Source organism: Thunnus thynnus, chromosome 11 (assembly GCF_963924715.1).
Source record: "Thunnus thynnus chromosome 11, fThuThy2.1, whole genome shotgun sequence".
NCBI classification, from domain to species: domain Eukaryota; kingdom Metazoa; phylum Chordata; class Actinopteri; order Scombriformes; family Scombridae; genus Thunnus; species Thunnus thynnus.
The window spans coordinates 1313874-1336163 of NC_089527.1; the positions used below are offsets into that span (position 1 = coordinate 1313874).

Consider the following 22290-nt stretch of genomic DNA (forward strand, 5'->3'; position numbering starts at 1 on the left):
ATCCAAACCTTTCCTATATTTCCTCATTTCCTCCATCTCTTCCCTCCTATATGTATTTTTTTATGTTTTACTTTGTATTTTGCAAGTGGTCGGGTGGCTACTTGTGTTCCGCTTTCCGTCACAGTCACAGTACCTGTTAAGACTACAAGAGTTTGGAGGTTTATCAGAGCTCACTGGGTCACTGTTGATGAATAAGGACCTCCTGTCACTCATGCAAATACAAATACTGGCATAATAAAGCTACTATAAGTTGAAGTAATAGTTGGACCAACCAAACAGTGTCACTGTGAAATACAGTAAAAAACTCACATTCAGGAGCTGAGAGGAGAAATACAAAGCAATTAAATCAAGTTATCTAGAAGCGAGTATGTTTAATTAAGGCTACAGAAAAGAGTCATAATACAATATAATTTTGAATGGTTTCTATCTGATAACATTTTTTAAGAATGCAACATATTTCTCAAAATCTTTGATAATGGATATAATATTTAATATTTACCATGACAGTGTCAGGCATATGTGATATTAGTGTTATCAGTCTCCCATCAAGAAGAACAGATCAAATGTTAATATTATGTGATAACCATCTGTGGGGATTCTGTCATAGTTTAGCATATGTATTTTAATATTCATGCTAAACTTACAAACTTCAACTTCTTGTCTGTTGATTATTGTTGGTACTAAAATCAATCAATCAATCAGATTTTATTTGTATAGCACTTTTCATACAAATACGATGTAACTCAAAGTACAAAGCTACATTTAAAAAAAATGTTTTGGCCATGTTTTTGTTCTGGCCTGTGCTGTTTCCTGAAATAGCTACATCCTTACGTTCTAAAACTGCACTTGGTGATTTGACAAGGTAGGTCTTTTGAGACCTCAGACAAGAGCTTCAGACACTTGGAAACTAACCAGTTCACACCGCTGCAGTTTTCTCTGCATTATTCTAAAACCATTTTGTCTAGTTACGAATCATTGATCTGAACTAGGCTTTAGAAGCAGCAGGGCAGATGGTGGCACCCTGGCAGGGACATTAACGGCTAAGTTTAAAATTATTGAACACTTCTTACAGGGGGACCTTTCCAATCTCTTCCTTCCTTGCAATCACTGTCCAAAGGTGACTCTTAGATGTTTTTGTCATTACACATAACACTCATACCGAAGAAGATTTGCACATAATAAAGAATCACAATCCATTGTCCTCAGCTTATTGTGCTTAATTTAGAATATAATTTAGAATATATGAGCCCTCCACCCCTCCATAAAATGGTATCACTCTACTTTAAAAAATGCATGTACAGGATTTTGAGACAATATTGATTAAATGTTTGCATTTCAATCATGAAATTTAACTATAATACAATGTTGATTCAATTAAATTCAACATTTAAACTATTAAAAGGTTGATACAACATGGATTTTTAACCTTAACCAAAAATCAGCCTTTTTGACCATAACTCAATGTTGAATTAACAACCTTTGCTATCTGGGTACAACAGAGAGATAAAGAGCTGAGGGCAGCTAAGGGGAGCGCAGGATTCAGACTACCAGCAGGCCAGCAGGTGAAACAATGATAGAAATGTGAACCATTCCCTGCATGATTAATTTAATGTGAAGTAGGCCTATTTTCTCAGTAGCAAAAAAAAAGTGGAAGTAGGCTAATAACTAACTAAAAACGAATATTTCAATCAATGATAAATACACAGTATATAATATCTGTGCATAGTAACACATTTTGTAATTATTGTGTATTCTAGTACATATCTTTACATACAAAACTAGATATAGCCTACTCCAGACTATTTTCTGGGCTTCATCAGGAATCAGCATTGCCTTCATTTTTCAGCCCTGGAGTTTGCCATCTTTCAGCATCACGTCCATGAAAATTAAACGCCAAACTGTTCAGTTGTCTTAGTGCATTTTTTGCAGTGAGAGATTAAAATTGACGATTCAGTCGGACATTCAGTATTGAAATGATTAGAATTGTTGAACCAGCACAGTATATATAAGGAGACACATCAAACAGGTACATATGAGGGTGATAATGGCCGAGTGTGAGAGAGTTACTATAAAAGGGCGATGCCAGTTAGAGTGGGATAAAGAGAAATATGGATGGTGTAGACAATGGTAGACAGTTTTTAAATTTCATTAATCTAGCCCTGTTTTCAACATTTTTGAAAAAGACAACATTCAGATTTAATAAAACCATTCTTCCGGGTTAATCTGGACTCAACAAATGAGTCGTATCACATTTATGGATGTATTTATATCTGATGATGGTCGTGTTCAAGGCTTTAATGAAACTAGTTCTGCTTGTTGTTTTTATGTTTTTGTCCAGAATCCAACAGGAAGGGTCAACAAGGTAAGAGACTTTCAGCAGAATGAATGAATATATTTATTGAAGTGTTTAAGTGATCTCATGGGATTGTACACCTTCACCAAACATCACAGTTTCCAGCTGTTTGTTTCTCCAGATCTTCTTATGGAGGGAAACATTCTGGTAGTCGTGTGTAGATTCACATGTTACAGACTGAAGCACATTCATGTATTTATTCACACACTGACGTCCTCATCAGCTGGTTTTTGTTGTTCTCACAGCTGCTCTTCTACTGAGCTGCAAACGCTGTATTTATGTCCAATTTGCCAGCTGTGAGCCACAACTCGCTGCTTTCAGGATCTCTCATTTTTTTCACTTGTTTCTTCCACACCACAACAGATAGGCTGAAGACAAGAAGATCAGCTGGAGAACAACTCCAATACACCAACAGACTGAGTTCCCAAAAACACAAACTGCAAAAATCACCAAATCACCAAAAATCACCTCAGAGTTTCTCTTCTCCTTTTTCAAAAACTGAAGATACCCCGAGAACAGCAGTGTTTCTCTGCTCTTCTTGTTCAAAAACTGAAGATACAAGTGCACAGCAGCACTTCTCTGCCCTTCGTGTTGTTCCTCTTCTTCTTGTTTTTCTCTGGATTTTATTGACGGTTGGAAACCAGCCTACAGGTACATTCAAAGTTTTGTCTTCTCTCAAGCTTCACATTATCTTTAGCTTCAAATTTTACATTGTGGTGTTGTTAAGACAGACTCGTAAAAACATCAACCTGTCCTGTAAATACAATTTGGTGGACTTGAACTTTACTTAAACTTCTGTTTTGCTCCTTGATACTTCTGATACATTATATTTATTTGACAGCTGTACTTACTTCTGAGATCAATTTTACATGAAATAACAAACTTATAAATCATGCAACATTTTTAAGATTAAACCAGAGGTTCCCAAATTGTATAATAAATCGTTGTGTAGTAATGGAGTATTTTTAAATTGCTGTATTGGTACTGAATACTTCTTCCACCACTGTCAACATCTCATCTCACCTGTTTCCGTCCACAGGTGATGCTGGAGAGGGATCACAGGTGAGTGAACTCGCTTTAATGCTTCACTCTCCTCACTCCTGAACACTGAAACTGTACTGGGAGCTGTGGGAGCTGTGGTCCTGTCCACTCTGCTGAGAACAAAAACTAACTATATGAACCATTTTGATGCTTTTATTTTTGTGGATTTTAACTCACTGCTGACTAACTTTCAACCACAGCTTATCATTTTTGTAGGTTTGTCGGTAATATTAAAAGAGTCAGCAACAGTCCACTGCTGCCTCAGTGTTTAAGCAAAGTTAAAAATACTTCCACAGAAAGGCAGAATAGGCAGATGGAGCTGAAGGACTGAACCAAAGGGAGACGGACCTCCTGAATCATCATCCACATTAATTAAAGTCCTCAGAGTCTGTGTAATGAACTCAGACTTACAGGACGTTATTACAGAAGGACTGAATGAAGAAAAGCCTCTAAAATTCATCTTACTGCTGTACTGTCCAGTTAATCTCACTCTGTAACCTTCTAACTTGTAGAGAGAAAGTGAAGATGAGTTTTTGTTGACACTTTGTGTGTTGACTCAGTTCTGTGGTCAGTTCTGAGACTGTTTATTGTTGTAGTTGTGGACAGTAAAATGAAAAGGTGTGAACTCTGAAGTGACTTGGGTTTTGTCCAATCACAAGAATTGTCCTTAGCTTTCCCATTTCATCAGATGCTTTTGTGTTTTGCACCTCAGGGCCACCGTACTAGTTTTCTTCGTTGACAAATCAGCAGTTCAAGCTGTCAACAAGTTTAATCTTTTACAATTTACCATATCGATAACCATTCAACAAAAAATATTTATGTTTTGTCTGTAAAATCTACTTAAATTGTAAAGTAAAGAGTAAAAGTACAATATCTGACCTGTGAAGCTCCTCAAGGTTCAATCCTGGGTCCTGTTTTGTTCTCCCTTTCCGCTCATTCTCCATCAGTTTGGCTCTTATTGTTGTTCTGCTGATGATATGTATTTGTTGAACCAGGAGAACTTAAGTATAATTGTAAAGAGATCAGTGCCTGGATGCCTCAGAGTGTCGTGCAGTTATATCCCAACAAAACTCAAAGTTCGGGTCTTTGCTCCAAATCAGAGCTTTGCAAACAGCTCATAGTTTTCTGAATCTGAGTCTTACATTTAGTTTAAAACTCTGCTGCATGATTTACTTACACAGACTCACCAGAGTTCCCACATCACTTTGCTTAGTGATTTAAATATCTTCTTAATACCTTTTCATTCTCAAACATGTTTTATTTAAGCTTCCTCACCTGATTGGTGCTTATTCTTTCACAATCTGCTGTCTTTGATTTGAATCTTCATTCAGATGCTTTTTCTCATCTTTTATGTAACTGAATCTCTTGGTTTTAAAACTTAGTATATAATTTTTTGCTTAGTAACAAATCTGTGTCTGTGCTCTCATATGTTGTTCGGTCATCTCTAGGCTTCCATCAGTAAGAGTCATATAGACTTTTATGATCCATGAAAATAATACTTACAATACATAACAGAGTGTGTGTGTGTGTGTGTGTGTGTGTGTGTGTGTACGTACGTACATGCATTTCTTCACTTCTTCTGGTTTTGTGTTTTAGAACCTGATGGAGAACTTACAGGAACTAAAAGGTTTAATACCAGAAGAATGTTTCATGCGTATGTACAATTACTTCAATTATTGTTAAATGTTTGTTGCTTCAGCCGGCAGCTTCTCATGTGTATACGCACTGAGTGTCACTTTCAGCGGTTTAAAAGACAAGAAGAAGAAGCCCTGCAAGTGTTTGGGGGAGCCTATAGGTCTATTTGGGTCACTGGAAGAGTTATTTTTTTCTGTTGTGTGTGTGAGTCCGTCTGGCAAAAATAGACCCAGCAAGTAGAGATAGCGGAACGAATCAACATGTGTAGAATATTGTAAGAACGCAGGTTGATTTAGATTTCTACACATGTATGTACAAAGATAAGGAACAACCAAGGACAGAGTTGCATATAAGAGTCAAACACTGATAAAGTCTGTGGACATACAGGGATGGACACTCAGCAGCAGCATACAGAGTACAGTAGTGTACAAGATACAGCCAGTAATGAAACATGTTCACAGTGGTGAACAGTATCCAACTTCTTTAGGCTCTGGTCCGCTGCATTCATAAAGAGCACAGAGGTGCTGATATCAAGTGTTTCCTTGCCTGGAGGGAGAAACAGGATTTATTCCTAAAGAAGAAACTTAACTTCAGTTTCAGCTTGGAAACAGGTTTTAATGTGTCTCATGCAGTGGAATCTGTTTTTTTAAGGATTCACTGTAATGATTAGACAGGCTGCTTTCAGTAATCGGAAATGTTTATCACTGCAGCAAATATGGTGGGACATTGCATTTCTGCAGCAAAACTGAAAACTGTCATTGTAAACTTGACAAGACAGAGGAAAGTCTCCAGAGGAAACACAGTTTAGACTTTCAGCTTTAAATAAACATGTCCTGACAGCTCAGGATTCATTCAGAGAAATGCTGCTTTATTACAAACACTTTCACTGGATGAACCTGGAATCTGTGTGTAACAGCTGACCTGTTGGATGTGCAAAAAAGACCATCAGGAGATTTAAAGAATTAATGAAGTTACCGCCGCTGTGTCTCGTACGTAGATGCAAACAGCACTTATTGTTTCTGCTGCTGTGTGATGCTGCAGGTATTTAACAAACTGAACTATTAATTGCAATCAGCTGTTACTAATTAATTCTGTGAATAACTTGATGACAAAATTAAACTCGTCTGTTGTTGGTTTGTGTGTCTGTACTCAAACAAAGATCATCTGTGAGGGACGAAGCTCCACTCTGTAACACAATCAGAGTGTTTCTGTAGTTCCAACAGAGTGAGACATCTTCTCTCTAGAGGATCAGGAGTCACATTCTCCACTTCAACTGTCATTCACATCAAATCAATCATTTCATCTGATCAATCAATAGTTTTCACTCAGGACCCTCAGGATTTTGATTAAGTAGTTCCTGAAAAACAATGTTTGCTAAGTTTATTGCTACAGCTGTTATTTTAATGTGTCAGATACAGATGGAATAAACATTGAATATCTTCTGTTGCTATGCAAATATAAGTATCACATCAGACTCTGCATTAGCAGATAATCAATATCAAAGGACCAGTGTGTAGAATTTAGTGGCATCTAGTGGAATGGACTTGGCAGAAATATAATATAATATTCATAAGTATGTTTTAATTAGTGTATAATCACCTGAAAATAAGAGTTGTTGTGTTTTTGTTACCTTAGAATGAGCCTTTATATCTACATAGGGAGCGGGTCCTCTTCCACGGAGCCCGCCATGTTGCACCGCCATGTTTCTACAGTAGCTCAGAAAGGACAAACCAAACACTGGCTCCTGAGAGGCCTTTCATGTGCTTTAGGTTCTCCTATACACTTTAAGCAGGAGGGTTGGGGGTATACAGCTGGTTGCCATCTGCAACCTCACCACTAGATGCCACTAAATCCTACACACTTGTCCTTTAAATGGTCATAATAATAATAATAATAATAATAATAATAAGATGTGTAATTGTTATTAACAAAAAGAGACTTAAACACAATCTGTCTGCTCTGTCTGTAGATGCTGAACATTTTGTGAAAGACATCCCTGAGGTCCAAGGGAGACGCACAGATCTGGTGAAATTCTTTAAACTTTTGAAGGAACATCTCATATCCCAAAAGCAGAAACCTGATGGAGGTGATCAAATTTTTTTCTTTATTTCATTGAAGAAATGTCATGTGACTCCTCTGAATATACATTTACATATAGACTGAATTTATCAATATCTGATCTATTGATTATCTGGTTACCGCCACTGTGTCTCCTACATAGATGCAAACACTACTTATTGTTTCTGCTGCTGTGTGATGCTGCAGGTATTTAACAAACTGAAACATTAATTTTACACGTTACAGACTCATCATTTGTATTGAAGTCATGTTTCCACTGCTATGCAGGTCAGCTGTCACTAATTAATTCTGTGAGTCACTTGATGACAAAATGAAACTCGTCTGTTGTTGGTTTGTGTTTCTGTACTCAAACAAAGATCATCTGTGAGGGACGAAGCTCCACTCTGTAACACAATCAGAGTGTTTCTGTAGTTCCAACAGAGTGAGACATCTTCTCTCGAGGATCAGGAGTCACATTCTCCACTTCAACTGTCATTCACATCAGATCAATCATTTCATCTGATCAATCAATAGTTTTCACTCAGGACCCTCAGGATTTGGATTAAGTAGTTCCTGAAAAATAATGTTTGCTAAGTTTATTCCTACAGTTGTTATTTTAATGTGTCAGATACAGATGGAATAAACATTGAATATCTTCTGTTGCTATGCAAATATAAGTATCAGATCAGACTCTGCATTAGCAGATAATCAATATCAAAGGAATGTAATAATAAGCTATGTAACTTTATCAAAAAGAGACTGTTAGGTCCCCAGAATTGATCTGGGCAATGAAGAGTGTAACATAAAAAAATTGACCCAGGGACAAAGAAGTAAGGACATGGAAGTATATAAATGAACCAAGAATTTATTAACAATGTAAATCAAATGTACTAAAGACCACAAAACAATAACTGAAACCTACTTTCTATAAAAGAGGAAAGCTGAACTAGTTAAACAAAGAAAATCAAGCCAACAAACACTACAACACAACACTAACAAACACAAGTCACTGACCCCAGTACACCACAGCTGGAGTAAAGAAAGGTTTACAACCAACACACAGCCTGAAAGCTGCTGACTGGCCCACTGGCACAGTCTGCTCATCTCTACAGGACTTTATCCACCTGGTCCTAATAATTTTCCTCTTGTCCTAATGAGCAATTTAGGACAGGTAAGAACAAAAAAAACACACACACACACACTCACAAACTGCAGCTGTAACAGAGACTTTAACACACTTTTTTTCTGTTCTGTCTGTGGATGCTGAATGCTTTGTGAAAGACGTCATCGAGGTCCCAGGAAACCACATAGATCTGGAGAAACACTCTGATCTTTCAAAGGAACATCTCATATCTCCAAAGCAGAAATCTGATGGAGGTGATTGTATTTTTTGTCATGTGACTCCTGTGAATATACTGTTACATATAGATTTCATGAGTATCTGATTACACTCAGAGGCAGTGCGACTGTACAAGACAGGAATCTATCATTTCTGGTCTTTGGGAATTTTTTTTAATTATTTGAACTTTTTTTCACAGTTCTTACACAGAAACCTGTTTCACACATAATTTGATCAGATTTCTGTTTGTAATGGTGGCATTTCATTTAGTGCAATTTTTTGGTACATTTACTTGAATATTTCCATTTGATGCTGTTTTTATTACCTGTACTCTGCTACATTTCAGAGGGAAATCATGTTCTTTTCTCTTCACTTAATTCATTTGACAGTTTTACAGATTACAACTCACAAACAAAATATGTGATGATGATGTGTATTTCTCTACTAGGTTCATGTAAGTTTGGCAAATGTATAAACTTTAACAATGTGTTCATCTTTCAGCAAAGGTGAAGGTGTACTCGGTGGTTACTGGTAAAACTTTTGGAGCCCATCAAGTCCTACTGGACAAAGTGAAGAATGTGGAAACCACCAGAGACCTGCAGGAAAGCCACGTGGTTATCGTCTTCTGTCCAATCACGTCTCGTGTTGGATCAGATGTGGAGGCAGCCATGACAGACATTAAAGGTGAAGGAAAGACTTGTTGTTTCTAACTTGTTCTGACTGAAATCTGTGCAGCTCAGACATCATGTTCAGATCAGATTCTGCAGATCAACACTCAGAACCAGAGTTCATGTTGAGTCTGAAGCTTCTTTCAGTCAGGATGAACATCACAGGGGGAGGTGGGGAATGAAATGAGTGAACCATGGATCTGGTCTGTAACAGAGATGGACATTCAGCAGTACACAGCAGCACCAACCTGTAGCTGACATTACAGCAGCACATCTGATCAGCTTTGATGGGGTTTTGCTCTCCTGATGCTTTTATTTGTTTCTGTCGTCATCTTGGTTCAAACAGGCCGATATGTTGCTGTTAGCATGTTTCCATCTGTCAGATCAGCAAAAACATTTTAACACAAAAGTCAAATTTCACTCTGAGCTGATAAAATGCAGCAGAAGTAAAAACCTTTAAAATATGAGGACGTCAGTCTAGACGGGATTTAAATGACAGGAGGAGCAGCGAGTTCACTGAAGAACAGTCGCTCACATTTTTTCCTTTTATAGTCAAAACTGCTGTAGATAATTATATCAACACAAGTCTTGTTTAATTCCTGATAAATATGACCTCTTATCATCTAATAATGTTAAATTTTCCCACATGAAGAGAAGCATGCAAACCGAGGCCACCTCATTCTGAGTCCGGCTGTTTAGGTCGTACCATAGACTGAAATGGACAGTGCCTGGAGCTGAAATGACATCTAATAAATATACCATGTGAATAACAGATAATAATATAATCAACTTCATTTAAATAAAACAAGAAGGTTGCCCTGTGAATTCAGACAGTTTTAATTCCACTATTTAAATGAAAAAGATCTGCATCTCACAGTTGAACAGAAATGTCATGCTGGTAACTGTTAACCTTTAAATGGGCAAGCACATATCAATTTGCTGAAACAAGGTGCAAAACACTTGAGAGGTCTGTTATGTAATTATTAGAAGTGTAAGCGAGGAAAAAGACATCACCTGCAATAGTCTTGCAATGTGACTGCGAGCAACAGGATGTTAACTGCAGCTCATTTAACAGCCACAGGTATCACTATGAGAGGGAATTTCTGATTCCTACAAATAGAGCCGTTAAATGTGCAAGCAAATATGAATATTTTGGAAAACTAATTAATTGCCATTTTCTAATGTATCTAGGCTAAAATGACAAAATTTCATATTGTTTTTCAAAATAGGAGGTTCATTTTTCTATTAAAACTCTGTGTCTCCTGAGATTCTTTTCCTATTTCAGGTATAAATTTAACATTTTCCCCCTTTTTATAATAATAGTATATATTAATAGTTCACATCAACTTTTAAACATTTTATAAATAATTAGTTAGCTACTTTCTTTCATGCTTTGCAAACAACATTTTAAAAAAGTGACAAAAACTGAACAAAACATAGTTATTCACATGTTTTGAAGGCTGGAAACAAATTTAGTCTCTGAATAAACAACAAACTATTAACATTTATGAACAAAACTTATTCCTGTTTTTATACAACCATCTTCCCTGTAGTGGCAACATTTTATACAAGAGTGGAATGCAGTGGCTTCTTACAGTTTAAGTAAGAACAAGTAAATGTCCATTTTGCTCCAAATTCATCCCATACAATAGTGATTCAACCTATAGCGACTTCACTAAAGTTTTTACATTTGCTGTTATAAACATGTATGAGGGGGAAAATCCTCTGCTGCACAGGAAGTGGTGCATTTTAAGTGTATGGAAGGAACAACAATGGTTCGTTTGAAAGAAATATGAGAAGTTGCAGTCTGAGTGTCTTTATTACTACAGTTTGTCAGCCATTGCCGACACTGAGTGCAGAACACCAAAGCAGTTACCAAACGTGCTATAAAATCACAAAAAACAAGGACATTGAGGATTTTTACTGTAAATACACAAAGCCTCCCCTACACTAGCAATATCCTATCAGCAATGGAAGCTGAGTAAACAGTTGTGAGCAGTTTGACCAGTGACAATGCAAAGCCTCACTTTGCACTTCTGACACATGATGGAGGTCTGTCCATCCTGACACATCCTGCATCGGCCTTTCTGACAGGATAGAGAAGTGATCAATCCCATCATATCTCATATCATCCACAGATCTGGAGACTTTTGGCTGTTTGATTACTCTTAGTGGTGTATAGTCTTCATTTCCTTTGGAGGGCCGTCCCCTTTTCTGCTTCTCTGGGTAGATGAGTCCTTAGGCAGCATTCAACCTAAAGTCCTTGAAACACTGGTGTTTCTGACCCAGTGCTGGTGCATCACACTGATAGAGAAACCATGCATTATTGACAACAGTGTCAACCATCTGCTAAAATATGCCCAGGTACCACCAATGGGACTTCACAGGGCAATCATCAAATCAGCCAAATCCACTCTCCCCTGTGAGTGAGTCAAAGTAGGGACTCATTTATAATGCAGATTTTATGTAAATAGCTTCAGAAACAGCCTGCTGGAGGACAGAGGGGAGTCTGGGCTGTAAGGAAAGATGGATTTAGAGAAATCTAAACAACTTTTGGTGAATAAAATGTCAGATATGTTTAAAATAGACTCAGTATTTATAAAAATGAGTCAAAAAAGGCCAGAATAGAAGATCTTTAAACTGAGAGGGAAAAATAAATGAATGTAGCCATGAATGTGCCAGAATAGGAAGTCTCATGTTCTTCTCTGGTGTTTCAGGCTCCTGTGGTGAGAAACCTGTGATCCTGGTGCTGATGCATCACACCCGAGATGTCGAATATTCAACTGATGGAAGAAGATGGTCTGATGTGTATGACAACGTTGTGTTGGATGTTCACGTTCTTTTCCACGAGACGAAGAGCGGATTACTGACCTGTCCAAAGAATGATCAGGCAGTCGATCAAATACAGAAAGAATTACAGGAACACAGTAAATACAAAGATTCATGATAGTTTTAGAGTTTTTAAAGGCTGCATTTGGAGCAACAACAAGAATGAAGTAAGGAAAGAAGCAGCATCATTACATTAAAACACATTATAGAAGCAGAGAAATACACATTTATGGAACCCCTTCCTCCTGAATCAAAGTGTTATTTTTTCAATAAAGTTGATCCTGTTAAAAGAGTAAATGAGTAAAGTTTATTTTAACTTCAGCCCCTGCCCTGACCAGGTACAAGTAACATCCACATGAATGCCAGGATCCAAGGTTTCCCAGCAGAACATTGCTTAGAGCATCACACTGCCTCCGCTGGCGTACCTTCTTCCCATAATGCATCCCAGTGCCTTTTCTCCCCCAGGTAAACAATGCACACACATCTGGCTGTCCACATGATGTAAAAGAAAACATGATTCATCAGACCAAGCTGTTGTGAAAAATCTTCAAATGGGCCAATAAATCTTCAGGTCCACCACAACTTAGTATTAAACTCAAAACTTATAAGAGATAGACTCAAAAAATACACTGGAAGCTGGTAGAGTTCAATGTGAATAGGTTTACTGTGCATATAAAAAGATACAGAGCGAACCCAGGCCTTTATTCCGGGACAAAGAAAAAACCCAATGCAAAATCATAAAACATGATATCCCTCCTTCATAACCCCTCCTATTGTGGAGCTTATTTTCTAGACTCCACCTCATTTTTTTAATAATGTTCAACCATTTGGTCATTATTGCTGAGTTCATGAGTGACCTTGATGCTTTGGTGATAACACAAGTATGACTTATCTTAGAAATTACTGCCTTAGCATCTTTCGCCTTTTTCTCACACTAAAAGCGGGCCTGGCGGCCTATAATCATCTCACACAGAAAACCAAATTGCTATACCACCAATTAGCCTTCTTAACTCCCTGGGAATTGTCTCTTGTTGACATAATGTTATCTTTGCACTCCCACTGGCACATTCATTTGATCATAGCAAGGCAATTTCCACCACAAGGCCACCTTCTTCCATTGCTCCATGGTTCAGTGCCTGATGCTCACGTGCCCATTGTAGCTTTCAGCGGTGGACAGTGGTCAGCATGGACACAGGACCTGCCATTTTGGAGATGCTCTGACCCAGTCATCTAGCCATCACAGTTTGGCCCTGGTCGCTCAGATCCTTACGCTTGCCCGTTTTTCCTACTTTCAAAACATCAACTTCAAGAACTGACTGTTGCCTAATATAACCTGCTGCCTAATACATCCCACCCCTAGACAGGTGCCATTTTAACGATATAATCAAGGATATTCACTTTGCCTGTCAGGGGTTTTAATGTTTTGGCTGATTGGTTTAGATGTCTAAACATTTAAAAATCTACTGTATTTTAACCTTGATGCCTTTTCAAGTGTAAATCACCAAACATACTATTACTGGATCAGACTTTGAGCTAACAGTCATGTCTCTATGTCTTTGATCTATATATATATCAAATCTTTAATTGTATTTTTCATCTTCAGTTGCTGCCTTCTGGGTTTTGTCTGTCAGATTAAAGCTGAATCATCCAATATTTTTGAAGCATTAAGAACTGACATAAATTTACAGATTACAAGAAAGAAAATGAATCATTTGTTTTATTAGATTTGACAAGTCAGAAGTGAGCAGGTGTGAACCTTTTAAAGTGTTTTCACGTTGACTGAATAAAAACAGAATTTCTAACTTACAAAGCCCTTAATGGTCAGGCACCATCATATCTTGAAGAGCTCATAATACCGTATTATCCCACTAGAACACTGCGCTCCCAGTACGCAGGCTTACTGGTGGTCCCTACAGTCTTTAAAAGTAGAATGGGAGGCAGAGCCTTCAGCTATCAGGCTCCTCTTCTATGGAACCATCTACCGGATTCAGTCCGGGATGCAGACACCCTCTCTATGTTTAAGAGTAGGCTTAAAACTTTCCTTTTTGATAAAGCTTATAGTTAGGGCTGACCAGGCTCGCCTTGGATCAGCCCTTAGTTATGCTGCTATAGGCCTAGACTGCTGGGGGACTTCCCATGATGCACTGAGCTCCTCTCTCCTCCTCCTCCTCTCCATCTGTATGCATTCATGTAACATCAATGCATGTCACTAACTTTGCTTCTTCCCCGGAGTTTTTTGTGCTTTCTCATCTCACAGAAAAACCTGACTCCCGGGCCGAACCTTCGCGGTCCTTCACAGTCCTGATGGCATCCTTCCCTGGCTGTTGCTGCTTGTGCTTGTTGTTGTTTGTTGTTGTCATTGTTTTTCTTCTGTCCCCCCTCCCCCTTTCCCTCTCTCTTTCTCTCTCTCAACCCAACCGGTCAAAGCAGATGGCCGCCCACCAAGAGCCGGGGTCTGCTTGAGGTTTCTACCCGTTAAAGGGGAGTTTTTCCTTACCGCTGTCGCCAAGTGCTTGCTCATGGGGGAATTGTTGGGTCTCTGTAAATTAAAGAGTACGGTCTTGACCTGCTCTATGTTAAAAGTGCCTTCTGTTGTGATATGGCGCTATATAAATAAAGATTGATTGATTGATTGATAATGTTTGTATTGAACAGAATTTAGTTGGGCAAGGTATTTATTGCAAAGAGGGGGTGTAAAAAAGGCCATGTGCCTGGGCATGTTTTCCGATATCTCCTGTGCCAGATCATGCTCTGTGCATGTGAGTTCAGTGTGCCTACACTGCCTGTGCATGCAAATGCAGCATTGAGTGAGACCTGCAGATGACGGCAGAGATTATCCAACCTTGGATCACAGTGACATCCAATGAGCGTTTCTCTGTCTGTGTCCATAGAAACGTGAGTTTAATATTCACTCATGTTTATGGTACGCACACCATTAGTGTTTATATTTAGCCATGAGCATATTTTGTAGAGTTAGTTGTGGGTTTTCTGTCTGTTTACATGATGTGATTCAGGGTTAGCCGCTAGCTTGTAATAGTCTGAGTTGTGTCACTGTATTCTAACTATTGTTTTCAGTGCATTATTTTTCTGTTGTTTACGCTCCTGCACACTGAATGCTTGTTCATTAGTGACTATTACAGTGACTGTCATATGTTTTATTTATATTGCTAGCTTATTACACCAATATTAATAGCGTTTAGCTCTGTATGTTATCTGTTATCTGGGTAGATGTCTATGTCTAGCTTAGGTTGATATGCTAGATTCTCTATTACTTATCAGTCTGTACTCTGTGTTTATAGTTACAGAACCACACACCATTAGATAAACAGCGTAGCCCTGGGGAAGCTTGGCTAAGGCTTGGGCTGGAAGCTGGGAACCTGGGACTGAGGCAGGCTGGGGCAAAGGGAGCTTGGGCCCATACTATGCGGCAGGATTTGGCATTAGTGAGGTAACTTAAGGTTTAACTCTGGGTTTTCAGGGTTACGACAGTGCTTCACTTTCTACCGGGGTGCATCACCATGGCAACTTATGCTAAACAGCTAACCTGCTCTGGAGCAGGTTAACTTTAGAGTCATCATTCCTACAGGATCCCGACATGGACAAAACTCCTGAGTTTACAATAAAGTAATAAGTGAAAGGAGCAATATATATTTTTATAGGTCAGTAGAAACATTTTATTGTTCCATGTTTCTATTTCCACTCTGGTTTTAAAACAGAGCTTCTAACAAACAGGGAAATCATTTACGACACTAAACACATAATGATGATTCTAGCTAAGTTTAAGCTGATTTTCTCCTGGAGTGACAGCTGACAATGTGGATGATTTTACACTCTGATTCCATCACTGCAGCTCGGAATAACATGAGACAACTGTGTGATAACCGGTAATAAAAACCAAAGATTGTCTTTTATTAGAAAAATATTCCACACATTGTTAATTGGCTCCATGATTACAAATGCAACATTTGAGTCAGATAGACCTCATCAGTCATTAACTACTTTTCTATTCATTGCTTCTGGCATTACTTTTAAGTTTAAGTTCTTTGTTTGACATATTCAGAATGTTTTCTTCATCAACCAATTAAATATCAAAAAATATTCTATAATTAGGTCATTTATAATAATTCCTATATGTATTTTAAGCCTTAGCCTACTTTTAATAATTGGAAATTTCTATTGTTTCTACATCTTATTCTGTTGTATGATTACAGTCTGCTGTTTACATTTCACATTATGAAGTACTTCATTTATGGTTCTGATGATATTGCTCGTAATTAACAAACCCACCTCTCTTACATGAATGCGCTCGTAGCTAGAAAACCCAGAGTTGACTGAGCTAGTACATAACCAGCTTCGTAGTAATGGTTATCTGGGCAGCCAGTGTTAGGTTCACTGACGCCAGATAACGAAAAGATATCCCAGGTAAATTACCTTCTTATACATATCTATGTTGTGAGTGTGTTTTGTATTCTGATCTCTACAGCTTAATTTAATCAGGGTTGTAATTCTGTTACACCACACATAGCTGAATCTTGATCTTTTTCCTGTCAAATGCACCAGAATATAAATAGTTAGTACATTTACACCTCTGCATTAATAGAAGATTTTACAGTATACAGACATTACTGTGTTTCTATCTGGGTTGTGAACAATACAAATAAAAGTAACATTTGTGGTTTTGGAGCAACATAACAATGCCAAGGAAGAGTAAGAGGTCACAAGCTGCAAAGCTGCCCCGGCAGGGATTGAAGGACCATGCAACAAGTGAACAGAATGTCTTGATTCTCAGAGCACTGGAGAGATAAATGTGTCTGCCATGTCTCATGCTGAAAGTGTAAAACAGGGAGGTCAGGATGATGTTTCATGTACACCATGGGATTCTTGTGCTGACATTGTAAAGAGAGGGTGTTCCAGTGATGCTCACTGTGTACCTGGGCTTTCTAATGTTTACCAGGTAAACCAGGGAAGTCAAAGTGATTTGTCACATATACCACAGGTTTCATATGCTGACACTGTAGAGAGGGGATGTCACAGTGATGCTCCTTATATAGCAGGACCTTATCTTACAAACCATGTAAACCTGGTAGATCAGCCTTCTGTAAGACATGGTCTTGCATCCCGCAGCCAGGCTTCTCTTAAATATGGCCAGAAAGTCCAGAAATCATCAGTGTACATGTAACTCACTAACCTTTCTTGATTTCCGTCATGAGAATGAAAACATCACTAGAGCAGACCTTGACTTTGTTTTGGATAAGGGTGATGTGATCAATCAATCAATCAATTTTTATTTATATAGCGCCATATCACAACAAAAGTCATCTCAAGGCACTTTTCACATAGAGCAGGTCAAGACCGTACTCTTTAATTTACAGAGACCCAACAATTCCCCCATGAGAAGCACTTGGTGACAGCGGTAAGGAAAAACTCCCCTTTAACGGGTAGAAACCTCAAGCAGAACCCGGCTCTTGGTGGGCGGCCATCTTCTTTGACTGGTTGGGTTGAGAGAGAGAGAGAGAGAGAGGGAAAGGGGGAGGGGAGACAGAAGAACAACAATCATAACCATCATAATCATGTATAAAGAGGCCAGGAAAAGGTTTCCTAAAAATATCCATTTGGCTGCTGATGAGCTTCCTGTTGAGGTTATGGTACGCAGATGCATATATAATGTGGACATGACACAACCTTCCAGGTACGGCACATTAGGAGGACCTTCATTGGGATCTCTGCATAGGTTTCTTGACCTAAAGGCAGGACTGAGCTGTCTGTTATCAGATGTGCAGTTTTTCTCAGAAAAAGCATCAAAAAGAAAAGAGAATCAGAAGAGAAAAGAGAAGGAAAATATGCTTTGGATGAAACATATAAAGCAAAGAAAAAATCATACTCAAAAAGGCTATACAGATATTCTAACGCAAAACTGAAACTGAGCTACAAACAGAATGCCAAAATTTGTTACAGAGACAAACAGTGAATATAAACAAAAAAACAACAGTACATTATAAACCATTACAGAGACAATGTTGACTTCAGGCAGAGGCACAAACAGCACCTTACAAACCGTTAAAGAGACAATGTTGACTTCAGGGAAAGGAAGCAATCTTATATCGGCCAGTGTTATACACATGATGAAGCATTTAGAGTTAGAGACACAGGCAGCTAACGAAACAACTAATGAGAGACAGGTATAAAAACAATCTTGCATTTAGGAATTTGCATTGCATGAGATGTGCAAAGAAAAGAAGAAGGAAATACAGACGGATCAATAGACAAACACATCAAAGTGACAATGGTTTGATCAAAGAGGCCATATCTGTGTTCAAATCACAAATAAAGGCCAGTCCCACTTATGTATGCACTGTTTGTCACAAATCATAATTTCCAAACTATGACCCTGTATAAGGTCAAACTACATTAAAAATCCAGACGTAGTTGTAGCATGCTTAACAGGAAAATATTTTCATGTTTGTAATGATGACTGCAAAAATCAACATTGCATAGTGCCTGATGAAAGGAAGAAAGAGTGGATATGTTATACCTGCCATAATCACCTTAAAAATGGTGTCATGCCACCCCTTGCTGTGGCAAACTACACCTGTGTTTGATGAGGATGAGGTGTGACTTTGTGTCAAAATATATCACAGCTCAGTTACCTGACCCACATATGCAACCTGAATTCTACAAGAAAGTGCAAGAAGTGCAAATTGACAGCAAAAATGACTCTAGAACATGTTTCAAATGTCCTGGCTCAGGTTGCAGATTTGGATTTCCTAAACCCCCGTCCAGAAAGACAATGATAACAAGACCTGGAGAGGATGAAGAGTCACTTGAACTGGAAAATGCAAAGAAGAAGCTCAAACCACTGAACATGCTGCTCAATGAACCAGGAATTGCATCTATGACTTAAGAGCAGGTTCTGACTCGCTGTAAGTTAATTTTTGAAGAGTATGAACATTATATAAAATAACTGAAACATGTTACATTTCAGAAAAATACAAGAACACATCTGCTGAAGGAGCTGTACAGATTGACATTTGAATGGTTTTTATAGCACAAAGTATGCAGCAGTTGAAACGCGGCAAAAAACGTACAAAATGTGGAATAAAAAGAAGAATAGAGAGTTAGAAGAACAATGTGTGATTGCTTTCAACAATCACAGTGAATGTGATGAAATGAGGGCAATCATGCAGGCACCTTCCAAAAAAAGAGGAAAGCGCTAACCCTCATCTTCTTGATGCCTGGAATGCTAACCATGACTTGCAGCTAATCCTCATAACGTATGGTGCAATCATATACATTACCACTTATATTACAAAAAAAGAGGGCGCAATGTCTGAGTACCTCAGAACTCTCATTCGGAATTCAAACGACAACAACGTGAACTTGACAATGTAATTTCTGTAGAAATTGCGTGTGATTGCTGAAAGCAGATTTAGATTGCATAACTGGAAACTGAACACTATTGAAAAATCGACCCAGATTAAAATCAGCAATGGGTGGAACTGAACCCCCACCCTCATGTTTGTAAGACAGACATGCTGTGCACCGAGCTAACAAGTCACACAGCAATGTCAGGCCAGATTCTGGTCTTTAGTCTGTCAATTGCATGAAACTGACAAAAAGCAGTCTCATTAAGCAGATTGACATCACCTGTGGACTCCTGCATCCTTCAAGTATACTGAGTTCTGTCCAAAGCGGGGCTCAACTCACAGCCTCTGGATCTAAACCACTAGACTACTCACACATGCTCTGTAGCATAGGAAAAGATGTGTTTAACAAGCATATCAATCCACATTTTAGGTAATAATGTTAAAATAAGCTAGAGAGGAATTGACTTATGGTACATGATGAAGATGTGAAGCAACTTTGTAAATGAGAGCAATATTATGAGAGGCACTGCAGTAAGCAGGTATCAAACACACAACCTTGTCATCTAAGGCGAAGCTGATCAGTAGAACAGTGTTCTAAACCACTGAGCCAACAGACATTCACAAAAATGAGAGGAAAAAATCTCCATTTTGATGATGAAAATGTATTTGTCTCAAACTAGAGCTTGAAGCCCAGAGATGTGTACATCATCAGTGAAAGCAAGATTAGTTTTACATGAGAATGAATGATATGTTTAAAACGTGTTTGAAGGAAGAGAGAATCTGTATGTTTAAGAAACTGGAGTGAGAGGAGACACACATGCTGCAGACTGTATTGCAGTCAATGAGAACATGACATGGACCCTCTATCAATTAAGGTTCAGATGTCAAAAAGTATAAGTACTATGTGAAATGTATTTACATTTTGAGAGAGAGGAGGCTTGTGGCAACATACTGAGGCAAGATATATGCTTAAGGAGTTAAAACTGTGGAAGTGACAACTGTTTAGAATTTTTTTTCTGGTCTAAAATTATCTGTGCTCTCCACTGTGCCTGATCACATGACACACTGGTGAGACCTGGCAAAGTCTGCAAAACCCCTGATTTTGGGCTTGAATTGCTGAAAAACTACAACAGATATCACTGAACTATCTGATAACTTTGAAAACTCAAAGTTTTGTGAACATTTTGAAGTTTGAATGGCATCTGTAGGATAGGGGACGTCCGAACCGTTCTTTTTTTGGAAGGTGCCTGCATGATTGCCCTCATTTCATCACATTCACTGTGATTGTTGAAAGCAATCACACATTGTTCTTCTAACTCTCTATTCTTCTTTTTATTCCATATTTTGTACGTTTTTTGCCGCGTTTCAACTGCTGCATACTTTGTGCTATAAAAACCATTCAAATGTCAATCTCTACAGCTCCTTCAGCAGATGTGTTCTTGTATTTTTCTGAAATGTAACATGTTTCAGTTATTTGATATAATTTTTTAAAACATTAAATTTTATAATGTCAGTCTATGGGACGACCCGTCCAACTGAGTTGGCTAACCGTCTAAGAGTAGGCTTAAAACTTTTCTTTTTGATAAAGCTTATAGTTAGGGCCGACCAGGCTTGCCTTGGATCAGCCCTTAGTTATGCTGCTATAGGCCTAGATTGCCGGGGGACTTCCCATGATGCACTGAGCTACTCTCTCCTCCTCCCCCTCTTCATTTGTATGCATTCATGTACCATTAATGCATGTTACCAACTTGGTTTTGTTGGGCCGTGGCTACAAGTTTGGCTATCAGCAATAATTAATTATTATTATTAATTATTAATTTGATTATCAAAGATAATTGTTAATTATTAAAATCAATAAAATTATTAATAAGAAACAGAGCAGAGGTTGGCAAAACTCATTCTTGTGCAACATTAAAACAGACAACAGGTATATCCAAAAGCATTTATTTAACAAAAGGGTAAAAGCAAAACACACAATACTAATCTAGCTAAGTGTACCTATATACAAGTGTGAGTGTGTGTGTGTGTGTGTGTAGGGAAGACAATAGCAAGATGGCTGCAGTCACCTGGTGACTGAGCACATAGCATGCCGACAATTTGGAAGAGATGCTTTGTGGTGTTCTGCTTTGTAGCCGGTGAATCCTTGGGTGAGTCAGGCTGAGAGGGTTTTGGCTCTGAAGCTGAAAGATGCAGGCGTTGCTGGGGAGACAGCACTCCAGTCGTGCAGAGGGCCCAGGTCACTCCTTTGTGTAGAGTTAGCGGCAAGCTAACTCCATTTCGCGGCTCCTGTACTTGTTTAACTGGCCAGCAGACTTGTGTGTTAGCTGCTGGCACAAGGAAACTTAGTTTCTGAGTCTTAGGCAGGCTCTCGCGTCTTCTGCCGTAAAGAAGACTATGTGTCTGCTGTGAGCAGGCCACACAAGGGAGCAGAGAAAGACCAAGCAGCTGCTCCTGCAGCTGAAGGAGAAAGAAAGCAAGGAGCTGCTCCTGCTGCAGCTCATGGAGAAAAGAGAAAGATAAGAGGGGAATCTCTAGTTTTGATAACCTGGATCCATGGGTGGAGCTTCACACTTTGGGTTTCTTGGAGTCTTGAAACATGTGGTAAACAGTGGTCCACATGTAGTCCCAACAGCTTCTTCCCCGGAGTTTTTTGTTGCTTTCTCGTCTCGCAGGAATCTGCGGGATCCAAGCTGCAGTCCTGTTAGTGTCCTGCCCTGATGTCTTTTCCGGCTATTACTACTATTATTATTACTAGTCATATCTCTATATTTATTATTGTTGTTATTATGCTTCTCTGTGTCTCTCTCCCACCTCCCACCAGGAGTCCAGTTGTGTTTGAGGTTTCTTCCTGTTAAAGGAACTTCCTTACACCAAGTGCTGCTCATGGGGAAATTGTTGGGTCTCTCTAAATCTAAGAGTACGGCCTTGACCTGCTCTATGTGAAAAGTGCCCTGAGATGACTTTTGTTGTGATTTGGTGCTATATAAATAAAATTGAATTGAA

General features: G+C 38.6%; 2 protein-coding genes across 4 annotated transcripts in view; one reads left to right on the forward strand and one right to left on the reverse strand.

Annotated features, from left to right (window-relative positions):
* Positions 1 to 22290, reverse strand: part of LOC137192205 (interferon-induced protein 44-like) — a 116130-nt gene that overhangs the window by 59738 nt on the left and 34102 nt on the right. The gene's annotated exons all lie outside the window — the stretch shown is intronic.
* The window catches only part of LOC137192182 (titin homolog), a 196854-nt gene that overhangs the window by 8855 nt on the left and 165709 nt on the right, over positions 1 to 22290 (forward strand). The window contains exons 9-11 of the mRNA XM_067602693.1: positions 2339 to 2362; positions 2717 to 3004; positions 3393 to 3415. Of these exons, the coding sequence (XP_067458794.1) occupies positions 2339 to 2362; positions 2717 to 3004; positions 3393 to 3415 (335 nt within the window). The remainder of the gene's footprint in view (positions 1 to 2338; positions 2363 to 2716; positions 3005 to 3392; positions 3416 to 22290) is intronic.